Below are 24297 nucleotides of genomic sequence, written 5' to 3' on the forward strand. Positions count from 1 at the left end.
CTTTTCCCAGGAAACGCGGCCGAATAGAAACATCATAAATTTTCTGTTATTTTCCAAATCTTACTTTTCTTGTGACTTCTCCCATAGCGCTTTTATCCAAGAAGGGCGCATGATAGGTTTCTTTAAGCTAGCAGCTACTAAGTATTTTTTGCTGCCAACTTCTCCAGCAATAAGATGAGTTACGGATACATTAAGATCTCTATACACTCGTCCACCCATCATCTGAACATATCTGTGAATTTCTTCCTGAAGCCATGAAAGAAAAGAAAGGAAACAACTTATCGTTATTGTGAAACAAAGAATTCATCACTCTCATCAATCTTATTCCTTTGAACCCTAAAAGTATAGGGTCATTTGGAAAGTCACACACATATTTACTAAAAATGAATTATCAATCAATTAGTGGTATTTCCCGCATGTTTACTGTGTGCAGGGAACTATACTAATTCTTGGGAGCATACAATACAGTAAGTAGGCATGATTCCTGCTCTCGAGGTGCTGACAATCTAATGGGAAATAATTTATTTTAATCTAATTCCAGAAGTACCATCTCCAAGATGATATTCCCTACATATTTCCAGAATTATTTTACTTCAAAATAAAAATACTGTTCTGTGTATTAATGAAAAAGTAGAACGTGACTGGCTTAATCTGTTAAAATAAACCAAATCAATCATATGTACCATGACTGCAATACTGTATTTATATATATATATATATAAATATATATATATAGTATATAATATTCTATAGTAATGTATATAGTAATATATAGTGTATATAATTATACTATGATACTACTATATATTATTATATAGTATATATAATACTTTAAGAAGCAGCATGCCCTGGTGAATAGAACACAGTCCGGGAGTCAGAAGGACCTGGGTTCTAATCCCACCTCCACCACTGGCCTGCTGGGTCACCTCGGGAAAGTCGCTTTACTTCTCTGTGCCTCAATTACCTCATCTGTAAAATGGGGATTGAGACTGTGAGTCCCATAAGGGACAGGGATGATGTTCAACCCAATTTGCTTGTATCTACTCCAGGGCTTAGTACAGTGCCTTAGTACATAGACAGTGCTTAACAAATATCATAATTATTATTATTATTATGAGGGCAGGGAATGTGTCTGTTGTACTGCCAAGGGTTTAGTACAGTGCCCTGCACGCCGTAAGTGCTCGGTCAATGGCTACCAATCAATCTGCGCATCAGGCAGAAACTCCTCACCCTGGGCTTCAAGGCTGTCCATCACCTCGCCCCCTCCTACCTCACCTCCCTTCTCTCCTTCTCCAGCCCAGCCCGCACCCTCCGCTCCTCCACCGCTGATCTCCTCACTGTACCTCGCTCTCGCCTGTCCCGCCATCGACCCCTGGCCCACGTCATCCCCCGGGCCTGGAATGCCCTCCCTCTGCCCATCCGCCAAGGTAGCTCTCTTCCTCCCTTCAAGGCCCTGCTGAGAGCTCACCTCCTCCAGGAGGCCTTCCCAGACTGAGCCCCTTCCTTCTTCTCCCCCTCGTCCCCCTCTCCATCCCCCCCATCTTACCTCCTTCCCTTCCCCACAGCACCTGTATATATGTATATATGTTTGTACATATTTTTTACTCTATTTATTTATTTTATTTGTACATATCTATTCTATTTATTTTATTTTGTTAGTATGTTTGGCTTTGTTCTCTGTCTCCCCCTTTTAGACTGTGAGCCCACTGTTGGGTAGGGACTGTCTCTATATGTTGCCAATTTGTACTTCCCAAGAGCTTAGTACAGTGCTCTGCACATAGTAAGCGCTCAATTAATACGACTGATGATGATGATGATGATGATGACTAAAACATCTCATCTTCCCACTCATCAGACGCTTCCAATGGGTGCCCATTCCTCTCCTTATCAAGGAGAAACTCTAGACCACTACTGGCCATACGGCTTCGTTCTCTTCCCTCCTCCATACCCCTCTCACTCCTCTCTCATGTCACCCTAGCTCACACTCTGCTCGTCCTAAGCCAACCTAATTACTGCGACTCCTCTTTTGTCTCCCTTCTCTTTCATCTGGCAGACCGTGGCTCTCACCATCTTCCAAGTCCTTCTGACATCACACCTCTCCAGGAGGCCCCACTGATTCTTCAGCACTTCCATGTCACTTAAGCATTTGGGTACACACGCTTACGTCAGCAACTCTAATGCGTCCCCTTACCTATCATTTATTTTAGTGTCTATCTCCCCATCTAGGATCATAAGGTCCTCAAAGTCGCTAATTCTACTGTACTCTCCCAAGTGCATCTATTGTACTCTCTCAAGTGCTACGTATATTCCAGCGCTCAACAAATTCGATCGCTTTGATCGACTGGGCTAAAGGCATAACCCCTGCAACTAAGTGCAAAATCTAAATGAAATCTATTTACAAAATGCATGCAAAGTGTTACTCTTCATTTCAATCATGTGGTTATAAGCATTACCCTTGTTTCTTTGTCAAGACTGGTACAGGAGATAGTTACATCTGCCATAATCATATTAAACACTGGATAGTCTGCTCTTGGGACACATCGCTGGTGCTGCATACAAAATATGACTACTTGAGGTCCGACGATTCTACAGCCAAGCTGAAAAGAGAAAAAGAAACGTTTGGGTCATTTAGTAGGGAAAGGTAAAAATGTCATATTATACTGAGCTAGATTCTCCCCTAACAGGTTCAAAAGGCACGCTATACCTTTTGAAGCAAGGAACACCTATCTGCAATTCATAATAATCATTTTAATAATTGTGGTATTCGTTAAGCGCTTATTATGTGCAAAGCACTGTTCTAAGCGCTGGGGAGGATACAAGGTGATCAGGTTGTCCCATGTGGGACTCACAATCTTAATCCCCATTTTACGGATGAGGTAACTGAGGCACAAAGAAGTTAAGTGACTTGCCCAAAGTCACACAGCCAACAAGACTGTGAGCCCACTGTTGGGTAGGGACCACCTCTATATGTTGCCAACTTGTACTTCCCAAGCGCTTAGTACAGTGCTCTGCACCCAGTAAGCGCTCAATAAATACGACTGAATGAATGAAAAAGCAGTGGAGCCGGAATTTGAACCCATGACCTCTGACTCCCAAGCCCGTGCTCTTTCCACTGAGCCACGCTGCTTCTCAATTATATTATTATTCTCAATTATACAACTATATTTTCCCCCTGAACTACTCAATTCCAAATTACAACAGAAAACTGTTCTCCAACTGCTGCCAGTAGCTGCCACATAAAACATGTCTCCAAAACCTGAACAGATTTTCGTCAGATGCGTACAGAAGGTAAATGGTCCAACTGCTGCACATCTAGAAAAACTCCTGAGTTGCCATCTCATTCTCCAAATTGGTGTTAAAAATGGTTCACATAGGTGCAGATAGATACTCCACTGCATCCACACATATTGGACAAAAGGGGAGGAAGAGTCAGATTCCCTCCACCACAACTTAGCCTATAAAGAAGTGCACCCTTCCCCAGTATGACAGTTCCTTTACTGGAAACAGCCCTGGAAAATCATTTTTACAGCATGCACTATAAATCATGGCAATTAACCATCTCAGAACATACTAAGAGATTCTATGTTCTCTCAGTATGTCATACAATCTCTTAGTATGTCAGAATACAACAAAACAATAGACATACAATCTCTTAGTATGCCAGAACACAACAAAACACATACAAAAAACTCAAAGCAAGGAAAAACCAAACAAATTATACTGCTACTATATCCCAGGTAGCACTCTTACTTGGTCCCACAAAAATATCATTATGTGAAAGAGAAGTAAACAAACTATAGTTTTCCCCATAAAAAAGAATATAAATGAAATATTGTACTACCAAGAGCCAAAAAATTGACCTAAACTATGAGTGTTTAAATCCAGCAATAAAAAACACTCAGCATACATGTTCATGACAATAAAGGGGTCTCCCATTGCGAACGGCATTTGGGCCTTGGGCCAGTGATGAAGAATTTGGGACTAAAGAACTCTTATGAAAGAACTGATATATGTATATATCTGTATATATGTACCTGTATATATGTAGTACATTTTTATTACTCTATTTATTTCACTTGTACATATCTATTCTATTTATTTTATTTTGTTTATATGTTTGGTTTTGTCCTCTGTCTCCCCCTTCAAGACTGTGAGCCCACTGTTGGGTAGGGACCGTCTCTATATGTTGCCAACATGTACTTTCCAAGCACTTAGTACAGAGCTCTGCACACAGTAAGCGCTCAATAAATATGATTGATTGATTTATGACAGGCCTAACAGCTAGTGGTTTGTGTTCTCTCATCCTGGCCAGTTGTATTCCTTCTGGGATTTAACCTGAGACTAGATGGATAGAGGTGTAGCACAGTATGAGGGGCTTGCCAAAATGTATAAAACCCACTCATGACTAAAATAATAATATTAATTATGGTATTTATTAAACACTTTACTAAGCACTGGGGTAGATCCAAGGTAATCAGGTTGTCACACATGGGGCTCACAGTCGTAATCCCCGTTTTATAGATGAGGTAACTGAGGCACAGAGAAGTTCAGTGACTTGCCCGAGGTCTCGTCGATGACAAGTGGAAGAGTCAGGATTAGAATCCACATCCTTTAACTCCCAAGCCCGCGCTCTGGCCACTAGGCCATGCCGAAATATGTGCAGCTTTGTGCCGATATTGGGCAGGATCGCCACTGTGGTGGTCTTCACTGCCCACATCAGACATCTAATGGAAGCCAAATGCCAACAGAGCTGTTCACTTTTCTTTCCTAAGTCTCACTTTGGTGTGGTTTTGACTAAGAAAAGTTAGGAACAAGGGAATTCAGGTGAGGGGAGAACCAGAAGCAAAGAGCACAGGACTGGAATTCAGGAAATCTGGGTTCTTATTCATTCAATCGTATTTACTGATTCCAGTTTTGCTGCGAATGTCTCTGTGTTTCGGTTTCTTCAACTGCAAAATGGGGATCAAAATATCCATTCCTTCTTCCCTTTAGACTGTGAGCGCCATCTGAGACAGGGACCATGTCTAATCTGTCCGTTTCATTATTGTACTATACTCTCCTAAGCGCTTGGTAAAGTGCTTTGCACCCGGGAAGCACTCAATAAATCCTTCTGACTGATTGAAAGAATGAATTTTATCGGCCCCAGTGCTCAGTTCAGCGCCTGGCACAAAATAAGTGCTTAACAAATGCCGCAACTATTGATATTATCAGGACTCCTGCTGAGCTTGCCACAAGAGACATCCTAGGGGGTTCTTCGGTCAGAAATTCACCAAAATGACAGCCACAGCAGGCTCTCCCCTATTTCTGGCTGTTTCACGCCTCTCTCTTCTAGACTCTGAGCCCACTGTCGGGTAGGGACCGTCTCTATATGTCGCCAACTTGTACTTCCCAAGCGCTTAGTACAGTGCTCTGCACACAGTAAGCGCTCAATAAATACGACTGATTGATTGATTGAGGTGTGGGTCAGTCTTTGATGGGCCTACAGTACTGTCCCAACTCCCTAGCATCCCTTACCCTTCTGTACTCTTTATCTTCTCCCTTCTTCCTAACCACATTCTAGTCCTGGCTCTTCAACTTGCCTGCTGTGTGACCGTAGATAAGGCACTTGGCTGCTCTGTACCTCCGTTTCCTTATCTGTACAATGGAGATAAAACACCTGTTCTCCCTCTCTCAAGATTGTGCGCTCCCTTTGGTAGCTGTGTTCAATCTCATTTTCTGGTATCTTTGCCAGCATTTAGCACAGTGTTTGGTGTTACCAATGGACCGGGGGCCATTTCAGAATTCAGCATTCCAGCTTCAGAATAATAACAGCAAGATACCCACACTCAGTCCAGGGCGGATAAATTAGCCATCTCTGGAACTGTTCAAGGAGAAGGTTGATGCATGCCCACGTCAAAACACACGTCTCTTAAGGAAAGTGTCACCAAATGCTTCCAACTAACTGTGGTGAAATCACCAGAAGAGGATTTTCAATTTTCCTTAAGAGGATCCCGCATTAATCAATTCATGGCATTTATTGAGGGCTTACTGTTTGCAGAACACTGTACTAAGCACTTGAAAAAGTATGAGTTGATATAGACACGAACCCTGTCCACAAGGAACTTATAGGGAGAGAGACATTAAAAATCAATTACAGCTAGCGGAAATAGTAGAGTATAGTAGAGTATAAGGATATGTGCTGCAGGGCTGGGATGAGTATCAAAGTCCTTAAATCCTAAAAAAAAAAACCCTTTCAGCCACACAGCACCCTGCAGTTATCATCCCATCTCCCTCCTACCCTTCCTTCCCAAACTCCTTGAGCGAGCTGTCTACAGTTGCTCCCTCCACTTTCTCTCCAACAACTCCTTGACCCCCTGAAATCTGGCTTCCGCCTCCTTTCCTCATGGAAATGACCTGAAGTCACCAATGACCTCCTTCTTGCTAAATCCAATGGCCCCTAATCCTAATCCTCCTTGATCTTTCTGCTACCTCTGACACTGTGAACCACCCGTTTCTCCTGGAAACATTCTCTAACCTTGCCTTCACCAAACAATGTCCTCTCGTGATTCTCCTACCTCTCTGGCCACTCCTCGGTCCCTTTCACTGGCTCCTCCACTGCCTCCCACCGTCTAAATGTTGGGGTGCCTCAAAGTTCAGTTCTGGGTCCTCTTCAATTCTCTACCTACACCCACTGTCTCGGAGAACTCGTTTACTCCCAAGGATTCAACTACCAGCTCTAGCCAGATGATTCCCCAAACTACCTCTCCATTTCTGACCTCTCTCCTTCTCTCCAGGCTCACCGTTCCTTCTGCCTTCGGGATATCTCTCCTTGGATGTCTGCTGACACCTCAAACCTGGCATGTCCAAAACAAAACTCCTCCAAACCCAGTCCTCTCCCAGACTTTCCCATCACTGTAAACACCACTACCATCCTCCACCTTACTTACTTCCTTCAAGGCCCTACTGAGAGCTCACCTCCTCCAGGAGGCCTTCCCAGACTGAGCCCCCTCCTTCCTCTCCCCCTCATTCCCCTCTCCATCCCCCCATTTTACCTCCTTCCCTTCCCCACAGCACCTGTATATATGTTTGTACATAGTTATTACCCTATTTATTTATTTTACGTGTACATACCTATTCTATTTTATTTTGTTGATATGTTTGGTTTTTTTCTCTGTCTCCCCCTTCTAGACTGTGAGCCCACTGCTGGGTAGGGACCGTCTCTATATGCTGCCAACTTGTACTTCCCAAGCGCTTAGTACAGTGCTCTGCACATAGTAAGTGCTCAATAAATACGACTGATTAATTGATTGACTGACCTTACAAGCTTGTATCCCTGGCATTACCTTTGACTGATCTATCAGGAAACCCTCTCAGTTCTACCTTCACATCATCTCCAGAATCCACCCTTTTCTCTCCAAGATGCCCCCATGCTGATCCAAGCACCTGTACCATCCTGTCTTTGACTACGGCATTAACCTCCTCCTTGCTGACCTCTGGACATCCTGTCTCTCCCCTTTCCAGTCCATGCTTTACCTCCGTTGCCCAGATCCTTTTTCTGAAAAATCTGGTCCGTCCGTATCTCCCCACTTCTCCAAAACCTCCAAATGTTGCCTATCCACCTCCACAGACAGAAACTCCTTATGAACAGCTTTAAGGCATTTAATCAACTCCCACCCTCCTATCTTACCTCATCGATCTCCTATTAAAACTCAATCTGCACACTCCATTCTTCTGCCAGTCTGTTTCTCAATCTCATCTTTCCACCACTACCCCCAGTCCACATCCTTCCTCTGGCCTGGAACTCCCTTGTTTTTCATATCCAACAGTTTACCACTCCCCAAACCTTCAAAACCCTTGTAAAATCAATCTCCGCCCCAAACCAAGCACTCATTTTCCCCTTCCCAACTGCCCCTCTGCGCTGCCTATACACTCGGTAGTGAATCCCTTCAGCACGCATTTTGATATCCTATCCCCATGGCGCTTCTGAACACATCATATATTCAATTTCCCCTAGCTGCAGTTTATTTTAATGTCTATCACCCCCTCTGGACTGTAAGCTATTTGTGGGCAGGGAACCGTAACAACCAACTCTATTGTATGGTACTTTCCCAAGCACTTAGTACAGTAAGTGCTCACTGATTAAGGGGTTCATAGCCTGATTCCACATAGTATCATCAAAAGAAGAGGAACTTGCTTAACATACAGTACTCTTTGATGGACTGGATTGGGAAGTATAAGGATTTTGGATTTCTTTGGCAATAAATGGCATAAACCTTTGTTTCAAAGTTACTCATTATGATTCCCAGTAAAAATGATAAGATCATTTTGGACTGCCAGATAAAAATATATTTTGTGAACCTCTGACACTACCTGAGAAGAAACGGTGCATCCTGTATATATGTTTGTACATATTTATTACTGTATTTATTTATTTTACTTGTACATATCTATTCTATTTATTTTGTTAGTATGTTTGGTTTTGTTCTGTTTCTCCCTTCTAGACTGTGAGCCCACTGTTGGGTAGGGACTGTCTCTATATGTTGCCAACTTGTACTTCCCAAGCGCTCAGTACAGTGCTCTGCACACAGTAAGCGCTCAATAAATACGATTGATTGATTGATTGATTCAATACCTTCTGGAAAACGTATACACTTTCAGTATATGGGTTATGCACTTCCCCACTTTCCTAAACAATTCACCTCCTCAGAGCAAGAATCATTTCACTATAATAGAAATGGATTTTTCAGTCTGTTTTCTTTCATTCCAAAGTCTCTCTCTTGGTCACTGAAGAAAGAGATGAGTAATGAACACAAAAACTTGCTAAATACCTTCTTCGTGCAGGAAACAAAGTCAATATTTCTGATTAAATGAAACGATAACACCAAACTCCAAAGTATTTCTACCTATCACACAGTTTCTCTCAGGCAAAGTATATGTGAAGGCATTTGGAAAAGGCAGATATGGAGCAGTTTTTTCTCAAATGGCCTCCGGCCTTAAAAGCAGAATATTTTGTAATTGTCCATTGTTTATGATCAAAGAAATCTGCCCTGTGGCATAAGGCAATGTTTCCTAAATGAAAGAAAGTATCCCAAACTAAGTCCCGCTCTCCCTCATCTCCTATTCCCTTCTGCGTCACCCTAATTTGCTCTTTTCGCTCTTCCTCCCCTCTCCTCTCCACAGAACTTACATATATATGTATATAATTTTATTTATACTTATATTTTTACTTATTTTTATATTTTATACTTATACATATTTTATTTATATTTTATTTATATTTATATTTTATTTATACATATATTCATGTCTGTCTCGCCCCCTCTAGATTGTGAGCTCGTTGTGGGCAAGGATTGTCTCTCTTTATTGCTTTATTGTACTTTCCAAGCACCTCATACAGCGCTCCGCACATACTAAGCGCTCAATAAACACGATTAGATGAATGAATAAAGGAAATAGTCAACAGCAGCAAACCTTTTTGAGGTGATCGAAGACGTAGCCACCAAATGGGTCACAGATATAAAGTGATCTGTCATTCTCTTTTATTCTGAGGGCCTCTTCTTCTGTAATAGTCTGGAGATACTCTTCTGACTGGAATTCTTTTATAGACTGAAAGTAAAATAGAAATAATTAGAATACGCTTAAACTGTCAGCCATCCCTACTATAATTATTAAAGTTATCTTAGCCAGATTTTACTCCAACATTAATGAAAGGGTCTAATTCTGTTTAAAGAAAGATACTTTTAACAGTGAACGAGAAAACTATCCAAAACATTCCCAGTAAATGTGACTTATTCTGATTTAATGCCAGGGAATGGAACATCACTGCTTGGGGAAGGGACTTCAGGGGAAAAGGCCCATACTATGATACACCTCCACTAGAAATTTAAGCTACAAAAAACGAAATTCCACAAAATGATTAAGTGCAATGATGTGCTAAGTATGAGTCCTGGCTACACATTATCTTCCCTAGGAAATTTCGAAAGGTAATTAGATCCGTAGATCCAAACGTAGAACAGCCCACTGTTGGGTAGGGACCGTCCCTATATGTCGCCAACTTGTACTTCCCAAGCGCTTAGTACAGTGCTCTGCACACAGTAAGCGCTCAATAAATACGATCGAATGAATGAATGAACAGCAACAAATACAAGTGTGCAAACGTACTCACCTCAAGAGCGGTAAAAAAAAATTCACTGTTGTCCTGAGACTTTACAAATTTCACAAAAAACGGCTCCCTGTCGCCGCTGGACATCTTCGAGCTGATGGAAATGAAACATTGCGTGTTAATACGGAAACGAGAGCGTGTTTACTGTGCTACTGGAAGGAGAGGGTCAAATACGCACACACCGCGCAGTTTAAAATAAGAACATTTGCTTGGTTTTGTTGCCTGTCTCCTCCCTTCTAGACTGTGAGCCCGCTGTGGGTAGGGATGGTCTCTATCTGTTGCCGAATTGTACTCTCCAAGCGCTTAGTACAGTGCTCTGCACACAGTAAGCGCTCAATGAATACGACTGAACGGACACCTGCCTTCCCTATGACCTGAATTTACCACGCTTGCCAGAGGAAACTCTCACCGTGTAGATAAACCGGGGTTGAAATGATCATGCAAGCAAGCAATCAATCCCCGATAAGAGTCCCAAAATAACCACTGAATTAGGACAGATCCGAGATCCTTCGTACGATCAAGGCCTTAACAAATCATCATTCGTATTTATTGAGCGCTTACTGTGTGCAGAGCACTGTACTAAGCGCCGTCATCGTAGAACACGGGGCGGGGAGCCAAAAGGACCTGGGTTCATTCATTCATTCAATCGTATTTATTGAGCGCTCACTGTATCACTGATAGTATCACTTAATACCATCATTATTATTATTCTAGTGGGATCCCCATGGGGAGCAGTGATCTGATTACCTTGTATCTGCTGCAGTGCTTAGTACAGTGCTTGGCACATAGTAAGCGCTTAATATCATCATTATTATTATTATAGTGGGATCCCCATGGAAGGCAGTGACCTGATTTCCTTGTATCTGCTGTAGCGCTTAGAACAGTGCTTGGCACATAGTAAGCGCTTAATACCATCATTATTATTATTCTAGTGGGATCCCCATGGGGAGCAGTGATCTGATTACCTTGTATCTGCTGCAGCGCTTAGAACAGTGCTTGGCACATAGTAAGCGCTTAATACCATCATTATTATTATGTTAGTGGGATCCCCATGGGGGGCAGTGACCTGATTTCCTTGTATCTACTGTAGCGCTTAGAACGGTGCTTGGCACATAGTAAGCGCTTAATACCATCATTATTATTATTCTAGTGGGCTCCCCATGGGGGGGGCAGTGACCTGATTACCTTGTATCTGCTGCAGCGCTTAGAACAGTGCTTGGCACATAGTAAGCGCTTAATACCATCATTATTATTATTCTAGTGGGATCCCCACGGGGGGGCAGTGATCTGATTACCTTGTATCTGCTGCAGTGCTTAGAACAGTGCTTGGCACATAGTAAGCGCTTAACAAATGCCATCATTATTATTATTATAGTAAGCGCTTGACAAATATCACAATTATGATTATTATTAGAGGAGGAGACAGACATTAAAAGAAATTGCAGGCATGGACGTAAGTGGTGAGGGTGGGGTGGGTCTAGGGAAGCAGCATGGTGTATCCACCCCAACGCTTAGTACAGGGCCCTACTTAAGGCAGTGCCATAAAAAAGCCACCAAGCGCTTAGTACAGTGCTCTGCACACAGCACTCAATAAATACGATTGAATGAATGAATGAATGAATGAATGAATGAATGAATGAAAGTCGGGGGTGGAGGGGTCAGCCCAGAAGACAAACAGTGTAGCTTAGTGGCAAGAGCCCGGGCTTTAGAGTCAGAGGTCACGGGTTCTAATCCCGCCCCTGTCACTTGTCAGCTGGGTGACTTTGGGCAAGTCTCTGAGCCACTTCTGAGACACTTTGGGCTCAGTTCCCTCCTCTGTAAAATGGGGAAGAAGTCTGTGAGCTCCCTGTGGGACAACCTGATTACCTTGTAATAATAACAATAATGACGGCATTTGTTAAGTGCTTACTGTTCTAAGTGTTGGGGAGGATACAGGGTAATCAGGTTGCCCCACATGGGGCTCACAGTCTTAATCCCCATTTTCCAGATGAGGTCACTGAGGCCCAGAGAAGTGAAGTGACTTGCCCAAAGTCACCCAGCTGACAAGTGGCTGAGGCGGGATTAGAACCCATGACCTCTGACTCCCAAGCCCGGGCTCTTTCCACTGAGCCACGCTGCTTCTCTATCTCCCCCAGTGCTTAGAACAGTGCTTGGCACATAGTAAGCGCTTAATAATAATAATGACGGGATTTGTTAAGTGCTTACTATATGCCAAACATTGTTCTAAGCGCTGGGGCGGATACAAGGAGATCAGGTTGTCCCATGTGGGGCTTACAGTCCTGGCTAAGAGAAGCAGCGTGGCTCATTGGAATGAGCCTGGGCTTAGGAATCAGAGGTCGTGGGTTCGAATCCCCATTCCGCCGTCAGCTGTGTGACTTTGGGCAAGTCACATAACTTCTCTGGGCCTCAGTTCCCTCATCTGTAAAATGAGGATGATGACTGTGAGCCCCACGTGGGACAATCTGATCACCTTGTATCCTCCCCAGCACTTAGAGCAGTGCTTTGCACATAGTAAGTGCTTAACAAATGCCAATATTATTATTATTATCCCCCATTTTACAGATGAGGTAAAATGGGGATTAAGCCTGTGAACCCCACGTGGGACAACCTGATCACCTTGTATCCTCCCCAGTGCTTAGACCAGTGCTTTGCACATAGTAAGCGCTTAGCAAATGCCATTATCATTATTATTATTAATCCCCATTTTACAGATGAGGTAAAATGGGGATGAAGCCTGTGAGCCCCACGTGGGACAACCTGATCACCTTGTATCCTCCCCAGCACTTAGAACGGTGCTTTGCACATAGTAAGTGCTTAGCAAATGCCATCAATATTATTATTATTATTATCATTCATCCCCATTTTACAGATGAGGTAAAATGGGGATGAAGATTGGAAGCCCCAAGTGGGACAACCTGATCACCTTGTATCCTCCCCAGCGCTTAGAACAGTGCTTGGCACATGGTAAGCGCTTAACAAATGCCATTATTATTATTAATAATCCCCATTTTACAGATGAGGTAACTGTGGCCCAGAGAACTGAAGTGACAGGCCCAAAGTCACCCAGCTGACAAGTGGCAGAGGCAGGATTAGAACCCATGACCTCCGACTCCCCAGCCCGGGCTCTTTCTACTGAGCCACAATGCTTAGCCTAACTGTCAGCTGTGTGACCCTGGGCAAGTCACTTCATTTCTCTGGGCTTCACTTCCCTCATCTGGAAAATGGGAAGACTGGGAGCCCCAAGTGGGACAACCTGATCACCTTGTATCCTCCCCAGCGCTTAGAACAGTGCTTGGCACATGGTTAGCGCTTAACAAATCAATCAATCGTATTTATTGAGCGCTTACTGTGTGCAGAGCACTGTACTAAGCGCTTGGGAAGTACAAGTTGGCAACACATTGAGACAGTCCCTACCCAACAGAGGGCTCACAGTCTAAAAGGGGGAGACAGAGAACAAAACCAAACATACTAACAAAATAAATAGAATAGATATGTACAAGTAAAATAGAGTAATAAATATGTACAAATGCCATTATTATTATTAATCATCCCCATTTTACAGATGAGGTAACTGTGGCCCAGAGAACTTGAAGTGACAGGCCCAAAGTCGCCCAGCTGACAAGTGGGCCAACCTGATCACCTTGTATCAAGTAAAATAAATAAATAAATAGAGTAATAAATATGTACAAATGCCATTATTATTATTATTAATCATCCCCATTTTTCCAGATGAGGTAACTGTGGCCCAGAGAACTTGAAGTGACAGGCCCAAAGTCGCCCAGCTGACAAGTGGGCCAACCTGATCACCTTGTATCAAGTAAAATAAATAAATAGAGTAATGAATATGTACAAATGCCATTATTATTATTAATCATCCCCACTTTTCCAGATGAGGTAATTGTGGCCCAGAGAACTTGAAGTGACAGGCCCAAAGTCGCCCAGCTGACAAGTGGGACAACCTGATCACCTTGTATCAAGTAAAATAAATAAATAGAGTAATAAATGTGTACAAATGCCATTATTATTATTAATCATCCCCATTTTTCCAGATGAGGTAACTGTGGCCCAGAGAACTTGAAGTGACAGGCCCAAAGTCGCCCAGCTGACAAGTGGGACAACCTGATCACCTTGTATCAAGTAAAATAAATAAATAAATAGAGTAATAAATATGTACAAATGCCATTATTATGATTAATCATCCCCATTTTTCCAGATGAGGTAACTGTGGCCCAGAGAACGTGGAAGTGACAGGCCCAAAGTCGCCCAGCTGACAAGTGGGACAACCTGATCACCTTGTATCAAGTAAAATAAATAAATAAATAAATACAGCAATAAATATGTACAGATGCCATTATTATTATTAATCCTCCCCATTTTTCCAGATGAGGTAACTGTGGCCCAGAGAACTTGAAGTGACAGGCCCAAAGTCGCCCGGCTGACAAGTGGGCCAACCTGATCACCTTGTATCAAGTAAAATAAATGAATAAATAAATAGAGTAATGAATATGTACAAATGCCATTATTATTATTAATCATCCCCATTTTACAGATGAGGTAACTGTGGCCCAGAGAACTTGAAGTGACAGGCCCAAAGTCGCCCAGCTGACAAGTGGGACAACCTGATCACCTTGTATCAAGTAAAATAAATGAATAAATAAATAGAGTAATAAATGTGGGCCAACCTGATCACCTTGTATCAAGTAAAATAAATGAATAAATAGAGTAATAAATATGTACAAATGCCATTATTATTATTAATCATCCCCATTTTTCCAGATGAGGTAACTGTGGCCCAGAGAACTTGAAGTGACAGGCCCAAAGTCGCCCAGCTGACAAGTGGGACAACCTGATGACCTTGTATCCTCCCCAGCGCTCAGAACAGTGCTGTGCACGTAGTAAGCGCTTAGTAAACGCCGTTATTATTGTTATTAGTAGTAATATAGCATTATAATTATGATTATGAAGTGATTTTTCCTCATGGCACTGACCAACTGGGGGGTGGGCAAGATGGCGGCCTGGGCCCAGCCCTGGGCGGAAGTCCCCCCCTCCCCCTCCCCCACTCACCCCCAGTTCGGCCTCCGGCGACGACGGCTGGCGCGAGCCCCCGGGCAAACGTCGCGAGACTCGTGGGGGCGCGAGACTCGTGGGGGCGCGAGGACAGGGCGGTCCGCGTGGGCCGGCACACCGGAAGTCCTCCGAATTTCGCGCCAACCCCTCCGGCCCCCTCCCCTTTTTTTAAAAAAAAAATTTTTCCAGGGACGCCGGAAGTGACGACATCCAGGCGGCGCCGCTGATTGGTGGGCTGCCGTGGGGGCGGGTTGGAGGCCCTGCCCGGTCTTCTGATTGGCAGACTCATTCATTCATAAAAATAATAATGGTAGTAGTGTTGATGATGATAATAATGATGGCATTATAGGGATGGTGGCATTTGTTCGGCTCTTACTATGTGCCAAGCAGTGTTCTAAGCGATGGGGAACATACAATAATAATAATAATAATAGTAGTAGTATTATTGATGATAATAATAATGATGGCATTATAGGGATGATGGCATTTGTTCAGCTCTTACTATGTGCCAAGCAGTGTTCTAAGCGCTGGGGAACTAATAATAATAATAATAATAATAATAATAATGGCATTATAGTGATGAAGGCATTTGTTCAGCTCTTACTATGTGCCAAGCACTATTCTGAGCGCTGGGGAACGTACAATAATAATAATAATAATGATAATAATAATAGTATTATTATTGATTATGATAATAATGATGGCAATATAGGGATGATGGCATTTGTTCGGCTCTTACTATGTGCCAAGCAGTGTTCTATATTGATGATGATAATAATGATGGCATTATAGGGATGATGGCATTTGTTCAGCTCTTACTATGTGCCAAGCAGTGTTCTAAGTGCTGGGGAACGTACAATAATAATAATAATAATGATAATAATAATAGTATTATTTTTGATGATGATAATAATGATGGCATTATAGGGATGATGGCATTTGTTCAGCTCTTACTATGTGCCAAGCAGTGTTCTAAGCACTGGGGAACATACAATAATAATGATAATAATAATAATAATAATAGTATTATTATTGATGATGATAATAATGATGGCATTATAGGGATTATGGCATTTGTTCAGCTGTTACTATGTGCCAAGTAGTGTTCTAAGCGCTGGAGAACATACAGTAATAAAAATAATAATGATAATAATAATAATAATAGCATTATTATTGATGATGATAATGATGATGGCATTATAGGGATGATGGCATTTGTTCAGCTCTGACTATGTGCCAAACAGTGTTCTAAGCGCTGGGGAACATACAATAATAATAATAATAATAATAATGATACTACTATTAATAATAATAACAATAGTAGTGGTATTATTGATGATGGTAATAATGATGGCACTATAGGGATGATGGCATTTGTTCAGTTCTTACTATGTGCCAAGCAGTGTCCTAAGCGCTGGGGAACATACAATGATAATAATAATAATAATGATAATAATAGTAGTATTATTATTGATGATAATAATAATGATGGCATTATAGGGATGATGGCATTTGTTCAGCTCTTACTATATGCCAAGCAGTGTTCTAAGCGCTGGGGAACATAATAATGATAATGATAATAGCAGTTGTTAATAATAATAGTAATAATAATGGTATTTGTTAAGCGTTTACTATGTGCCAAGCACTGTTCTAAGCGCTGGGGAACATATAACAACAATAATAATAATGATGGTATTTGTTAAGCGCTTACTATGTGCCAAGCACTGTTCTAAGCGCTGGGGGGGACATACAATAATAATAACAATAATGACATGTGTTATTAATAATAATAATGATATTTGTTAAGCGCTTACTATGTGCCAAGCCCTGTTCTAAGCGCTGGGGAAGATATAAGGTAATCAGGATGCCCCACGTGGGGCTCACAGTCTTCATCCCCATTTTAATAATAATAATAATGATGACGATGGCATTTATTAAGCGCTTACTATGTGCCAAGCACTGTTCTAAGCGCTGGGGTGGGGGATACAAGGTGATCAGGTTGCCCCCCGTGGGGGGCTCCCGGTCTTCATCCCCATTTTCCAGATGAGGGAACTGAGGCCCAGAGAAGTGAAATGACTTGCCCAAAGTCACCCAGCTGACAAGGGGCAGAGGTGGGATTAGAACCCACGACCTCTGACTCCCAAGCCCGGGCTCTTTCCGCTGAGCCGCGTTGCTTCTCATTCATTTATTCAATCCTATTTCTTGAGCACTTACTATATGTTCTAGACTGTGAGCCCACTATTGGGTAGGGACCATCTCTCTATGTTGCCAACTTGGACTTCCCAAGCGCTTAGTACAGTGCTCTGCACACAGTAAGCGCTCAATAAATACGATTGAATGAATGAATGAATGTGTGCCAAGCCCTGTACTCGGCTTTTTCCTGGCTCCGCCCCGTGTCTGCTGTGTGACCTTGGGCAAACTACTTCACTTCTCTGGGCCTCAGTTCCCTCATCTGTAAAATCGTGATGAAGACTGGGAGCCCCCCGTGGGACAACCTGATCACCTTGTATCCTCCCCAGCGCTTAGAGCAGTGCTTTGCACATAGTAAGCGCTTAACAAATGCCATCATTATTATTATTATTATTCTCTGGGCCTCAGTTCTAGCTCATCTGTAAAATAGGGATGAAGCCTGTGAGCCCCACATGGGACAAGCTGATTACCTTGTATCTCTCCCAGCGCTTAGAACAGTGCTTGGCACATAGTAAGCACTTAACAAATGCCATCATTATTATTATTATTCTCTGGGCCTCAGTGACCTTATCTGTAAAATGGGGATGAAGACTGCGAGCCCCCCGTGGGACAGCCTGATCACCTTGTATCCTCCCCAGTGCTTAGAACGGTGCTTTGCACATAGTAAGCGCTTAACAAATGCCTTCATTATTATTATTATTATTCTCTGGGCCTCAGTTCCCTCATCTGTAAAATGGGGATGAAGACTGTGAGCCCCCTGTGGGACAACCTGATCACCCTGCAACCTCCCCAGCGCTTAGAACAGTGCTTTGCACATAGTAAGCGCTTAACAAATGCCATCATCATTATTATTATTATTCTCTGGGCCTCAGTTAGCTCATCTGTAAAATGGGGATGAAGACTGTGAGCCCCCCGTGGGACCACCTGATCACCTTGTATCCTCCCCAGCGCTTAGAACAGTGCTTTGCACGTAGTAAGCGCTTAACAAATGCCATCATCATTATTATTATTATTCTCTGGGCCTCAGTTAGCTCATCTGTAAAATGGGGATGAAGACTGTGAGCCCCCTGTGGGACAACCTGATCACTCTGCAACCTCCCCAGAGCTTAGAACAGTGCTTTGCACATAGTAAGCGCTTAACAAATGCCATCGTTATTATTATTATTATTCTCTGGGCCTCAGTTAGCTCATCTGTAAAATGGGGATGAAGACTGTGAGCCCCACATGGGACAACCTGATCACCTTGTAGCCTCCCCAGTGCTTAAAACAATGCTTTGCACATAGTAAGTGCTTAACACATGCCATCATCATTATTATTATTATTATTATTATTCTCTGGGCCTCAGTTAAGCTCATCTGTAAAATGGGGATGAAGATTGTGAGCCCCACATGGGACAACCTGATCACCTTGTATCCTCCCCAGCGCTTAGACCAGTGCTTGGCACATAGTAAGCGCTTAACAAATGCCATTAATATTATTATTATTAGAATATAACAACGAATGGACACATTCCCGCCCACAACAAGCTCACACGTCCTCTTCCATTCCTTCCTTCATTCAATCAATCGTATTTCTTGAGCGCTTACTGGGTGCAAAGCACTGTACTAAGCGCTTGGGAGAGTACATTATCACTATCACTTATATATACATACAGATATATACAGATACATATATATATATATATAGACATATATATATATATATATATAGACATATATATATATATATATATCTGTAGCTTTACTTATTTGTATTTATGTCTTCCACCCCCTCCGCCCCCCAGCCAATAAATTCGTGGTGGGCAGGGAATGTCACAGCTTATTGTTGTAGTGTAATTTCCCAAGCATTTACTACAGTGTTCTGCACACAGTAAGCACTCAATAAATACGATTGAGTAAATTAATTAATTAATTAATTAATTAATTAATTAATGAACATGAACCAACACATTCCCTGCCCACAAGGAGCTCACAGTCTAGAGGGGTGGCAGGCTTTAAAATAAATAAATAAAGGAATGAATAAACAAACAAATACAAATAAATTACAGCTAGTCTTCATTCAATCACTGAGCTTTTCATACCACAGTTGCCTTGGAAGTGCATTAGAGAACCGGCCAGCATCATCGTCATCATCATCGTCCTCATCATCATCACCATCATCATCATCATTATTATTCAATCAATCAATCATATTTATTGAGCGCTTACTATGTGCAGAGCACTGTACTAAGCGCTTGGGAAGTACAAATTGGCAACATATAGAGACAGTCCCTACCCAACATTGGGCTCACAGTCTAAAAGGGGGAGACAAAGAAAAAAAAAACCAAACATACTAACAAAATAAAATAAATAGAATAGATATGTACAAGTAAAATAAATAAATAAATAAATAGAGTAATAAATCTGTACAAACATATATACATATATACAGGTGCTGTGGGGAAGGGAAGGAGGTAAGATGGGGGGGATGGAGAGGGGGACGAGGGGGAGAGGAAGGAAGGGGCTCAGTCTGGGAAGGCCTCCTGGAGGAGGTGAGCTCTCAGCAGGGCCTTGAAGGGAGGAAGAGAGCTAGCTTATTATTGGAACTGCGTTAGAGAAGCAGCGTGGCTCAGTGGAAAGAGCACAGGCTTTGGAGTCCGAGGTCATGGGTTCAAATCCCGACTCTACCACCTGTCAGCTGTGTGACTTTGGACAAATCACTTCACTTCTCTGGGCCTCAGTGACCTCATCTGTAAAATGGGGATGAAGACAGTGAGCCGCACGTGGGACAACCTGATTACCTTGTATCTACCTCAGCGCTTAGAACACTGCTTTGCACATAGTAAGCGCTTAGTAAATGCCATCATTATTATTATTATTGGAAGTGTGTTAGGGAAGCAGCGTGGCTCAGTGGAAAGAGCACATGCTTTGGAGTCTGAGGTCATGGGTTCAAATTCCAGCTCCGCCACTTGTCAGCTGGGTGACTTTGGGCAAGTCATTTCACTTCTCTGGGCCTCGGTGACCTCATCTCTAAAATGGGGATGAAGACTGTGAGCCCCACGTGGGACAACCTGATTACCTTGTATCTACACCAGCGCTTAGAACAGTGCTTGGCACATAGTAAGCGCTTAACAAATACCAACATTATTATTATTGTTATTATCATTTGGGTAAGTCACTTAACTTCTCTGGGCCTCAGTGACCTCATCTGTAAAATGGGGATGAAGACTGTGAGCCTCCCGTGGGACAACCTGATCACCTTGTATCTACCCCAGCACTTAGAACAGTGCTTGGCACATAGTAAGCGCTTAACAAATACCAAAATGTTATTATTATTATAAATAAATTACAGCTAGTCTCCATTCAATCACTGAGCTTTTCACACCACAGTTGCCTTGGAAGTGTGTTATTTAGAGGACGTATGGACGTTTAGGGTGAAGGGGAGAGAATAGGACGTGGTTCGCAATTACCAGTAATCCGTCAGTCACATCAAGCGCTTAGTACAGTGCTCTGCACAAAGGAAGCGCTCAATAAATACGATTGAATGAATTTATTGAGAGTTTACTGTGTGCAGAGCACTGTACGAAGTGCCTGGGAGAGTACCATATAATAATAATAATAATAATAATAATGGCATTTATTAAGCGCTTACTATGTGCAAAGCACTGTTCTAAGCACTGGATATATACAGAGTTGGTAGACGCAGTCCCTGCCCACGAGGAGTTTATAATCTGCCACATGTCTGCTGTGTGACTTTAGCCAAGTCACCTCACTTCTCTGGGCCTCAGTTCCCTCATCTGTAAAATGGGGATGAAGAGTGTGAGCCCCCCGTGGGACAACCTCATCACCTTGTAACCTCCTCAGCGCTTAGAACAGTGCTTTCCACATAGTAAGCGCTTGACAAATATCATAATTATTTGTGTCTCTGTGCCTCAGTTACCTCATCTGTTAAATGGGGATTAAGACTGTGAGCCCCCCATGGGACAACATGATCACGTTGTAATCTCTCCAGCACTTAGAACAGTGCTTTGCACATAGTAAGTGCTTAATAAATGCCATCATTATTATAATTCTTCTAGACTGTGAGCCCACTGTTGGGTAGGGACCGTCTCTATGTGTTGCCAACTTGTACTTCCCAAGTGCTTAGTACAGTGCTCTGCACACAGTAAGTGCTCAATAAATACAATTGATTGATTGATTGATTGATTGATTGATTGAGAAGGGCATATGGTCCAGAGGGGATGGGGAAAACTAGCAGTAGGAGCCGTATTTCATTAACTTGTCATTCCCCCTTTCCATGCAGGCCCCAGGGCCACCAAGCTGAGGCTTCACATTTCCAGAGGTCAAGCCTGATTCTCCTTAGGGGGTAATTAAAAAAAAGAAAACAAAAAATGCCCACATTAAATACAACACAAAGAGCCCTATTCTGATGCACATTACACGCTACAGAAGGTATGACTCACAAATATAAACATTCATGTGTACTACAACATTTAATCAAATGTTTTCAAAAAATATTTTCCAATTTTCTCCTAATTCAACATTGGAGGGAAGCAGCGCAGGCCCGGGAGTCTCAGAAGGTCATGGGTTCTAATCCCAGCTCCGCCCCTTGTCTGCTGTGTGGCCTTGGGCAAATCACTTCACTTCTCTGTGCCTGTTACCTCGTGTGTCAAATGGGGATTAAGACTGTGAGCCCCATGGGGGACAGGAACTGCGTCCAACCTGATTTGCTTGTATCTACCCCAGTGCTTAGTACAGTGCCTGGGACATAGTAAGCACTTAACAAATGCCATATTATTATTATTAATTGGGAAGAAGTGAGGTGAAGAAGAAGGGTGAATTTGCAGAGACTTGAGACAAAACTAAAAAGGAATACAATCACAGGAGTTACACTAGTTTGCCCTAGTTTATTTTAAGGTAGGTTGCATAAAAAACATGGATTTTAAAGTGCAACTTTCAATAACATATTGAACAACCACCGCGGCGAAATGAAAGGAAAATGTCCCAGTCCTCTTTGAAGACCAATCTAACATGCAGAGGAATGTTCCAGCTGCTCTCTTGGTGGAGAAAATGTTTGCTCTGGTCCCTCCACAGGATGACACGGAGTGCTATTGTTCCGAATAAAAAGGCGGCAGAGGGATTTCCTAAATGTCTCTTGAAGCAAAACACAGATCACAGGGTTGATGCAACAGTGAGTATCTGCAATAAAGTTTGTCACTTGGATTGCTCTGTCCAGTCGGTAGCTACTCTCGCAGTCACTCAGGGAAAAGTATTTGGAGAAAGTAGAAAAGAAAAGCACCAGGTTGTATGGGGTCCAGAAGAGAAAAAAAACAATCACTAAAGTCAAGGTAAGCGTGACCTTTTTCTTTATCCGCTGCCTACGTAAGACTTTTATGATTCCAACGGAGCAAAAGATAGCCACAAGCAGAGGAAAAAGAAGTGCCAAGATGCTCATCCTTAAGGTCAGAAAATGTATCCAGGGTTTCTCATCACTCAAAGCGTAATGAGGCTTGCTGAATCTGCAGGTGTCACTTTCACCTTTCAGCGGCGATTGGCGGAGCAAGAAATCGGGAAGAGCAGCCAACGTGGCCAGTCCCCAGATGAGAGCACTTGTAATGATACCACAGTGGCCTGCCTTGGCCTTCGAGTGAAATGTCAGCCGACGGACAACCCACAGGTACTTCTGGATCATTAAAAACACGATGAAAAATGACTGACTGAATAAGCCGAGGGAGTAGAAGCCGGAAATAAGTTGACACATCGCATCGCTGAAAGCCCATCCGTGCCCTGAGGTGAGCGCCCCAAATGCCAGGGTGAGCAGAAAGAGTAAATTTGAAATTGCTAAATTTAGGAGACAGAGGTGCACCATGAGTTTGAGTCTCTTGTACTTGATCAGGATCACCAGAATCAAAGTATTCCCCACGAGGCCCAGTACAAACACCAGCAGATAAAGTCTTGGCATAAACTGTGTGGCCAGGACTTGGCCATCATATTTATAGCAGTTCTCCATTTCATCTTCTTTGAAATCTTCTTCTATGAAAACATCATAGATATAGTCATATTCTGATGAAGAGTTGTCCATCTTGAGCTGCCCTGTGAAAAAGTGAGGAGATATTTTTTCTTAAGCGTTTTGTCTCAGTGCTAAAAACCGGAAATGATACACAGAACCACTTGGAATATTAATAGAAACGGTTTCGAGCACCATTGGACGGAATCCACTGTACTAAGCACACAGGAAAGTATAACACAAGCCCAAGAGATGTTCCCTGCCCACCACTTAGGATGTATTTTGTTTCCTTTTCTCCCCTATTTAACTCCAGCCAGAATGCATCTATACCATCTGGATTTCTGATCCCTGAAATAGCATTTACTGTTCATCAGGCCTTACTTGTCCAGGACAACCAAAAGGAGTTAAATAAGACGCAAAGGAATAGGAAAAAAGAGAGGTTTACTCACTAATTCGCAGCAAGTCCTGGGGCAGACTTCAAGGACGTAAATCTTCTGACCGGCGAGAGGCAAATGAAGGCAAATACACAGCTGTTCTCACCCACAACCCGAGTATTAAGAACTGAAAGGTGGGTGACAGAGCTAAAAAAAAAAAAGGAGCTTATCAACTGAGAGAGTTTCCTGAGGGCAACTCAGACTCGGTCTTCTGATTGACTGGTCTGTGTAAATTCACGTAGGCATACCTTCCCTCGTCTACAGTATGCAGGGCACGTGCCCTGGTAGGAGGAGAGACAGCTGGTTTCCCTGCCGAGCTCAGTCTCCAGTCTGCCCACCGGCCTTCCGCCTTGCCTGAGATAAGGAAACTAAAATATATTTCAGGGGAACCAGAACATTTAAAAACTCTGAAAGCTGGGGAAGTAGTTTTCTCCTCTCCGCCTCCTCACCACCCCTCTTCAAACTTCCCCCGCCAATCA

The 24297-nt window shown here is 42.7% G+C and overlaps 2 protein-coding genes across 2 annotated transcripts in view; both read right to left on the reverse strand.

The window, feature by feature from the left end:
* The window catches only part of TOPBP1 (DNA topoisomerase II binding protein 1), a 54459-nt gene extending 39169 nt beyond the window's left edge, over nucleotides 1-15290 (reverse strand). The window contains exons 1-5 of the mRNA XM_038770657.1: nucleotides 15206-15290; nucleotides 10145-10235; nucleotides 9451-9585; nucleotides 2454-2597; nucleotides 65-246 (exon numbers count right to left, since the gene is read on the reverse strand). Coding sequence (XP_038626585.1) covers nucleotides 65-246; nucleotides 2454-2597; nucleotides 9451-9585; nucleotides 10145-10228 — 545 coding nt within the window. The 5' untranslated portion in view covers nucleotides 10229-10235; nucleotides 15206-15290. The remainder of the gene's footprint in view (nucleotides 1-64; nucleotides 247-2453; nucleotides 2598-9450; nucleotides 9586-10144; nucleotides 10236-15205) is intronic.
* A 6998-nt stretch (nucleotides 15291-22288) lies between these two features.
* LOC119922217 (C-C chemokine receptor-like 2) lies at nucleotides 22289-23898 on the reverse strand. Its single transcript, XM_038742180.1, has 2 exons — nucleotides 23834-23898; nucleotides 22289-23470 (listed from the first exon to the last, which is right to left on the reverse strand). The coding sequence occupies exon 2, from the start codon at nucleotides 23457-23459 to the stop codon at nucleotides 22404-22406; it is 1056 nt and encodes a 351-aa protein (XP_038598108.1). The 5' UTR covers nucleotides 23460-23470; nucleotides 23834-23898; the 3' UTR covers nucleotides 22289-22403.
* Nucleotides 23899-24297: the final 399 nt, after the last annotated feature.

This window comes from Tachyglossus aculeatus, chromosome 2 (genome assembly GCF_015852505.1).
Source record: "Tachyglossus aculeatus isolate mTacAcu1 chromosome 2, mTacAcu1.pri, whole genome shotgun sequence".
NCBI lineage: Eukaryota > Metazoa > Chordata > Mammalia > Monotremata > Tachyglossidae > Tachyglossus > Tachyglossus aculeatus.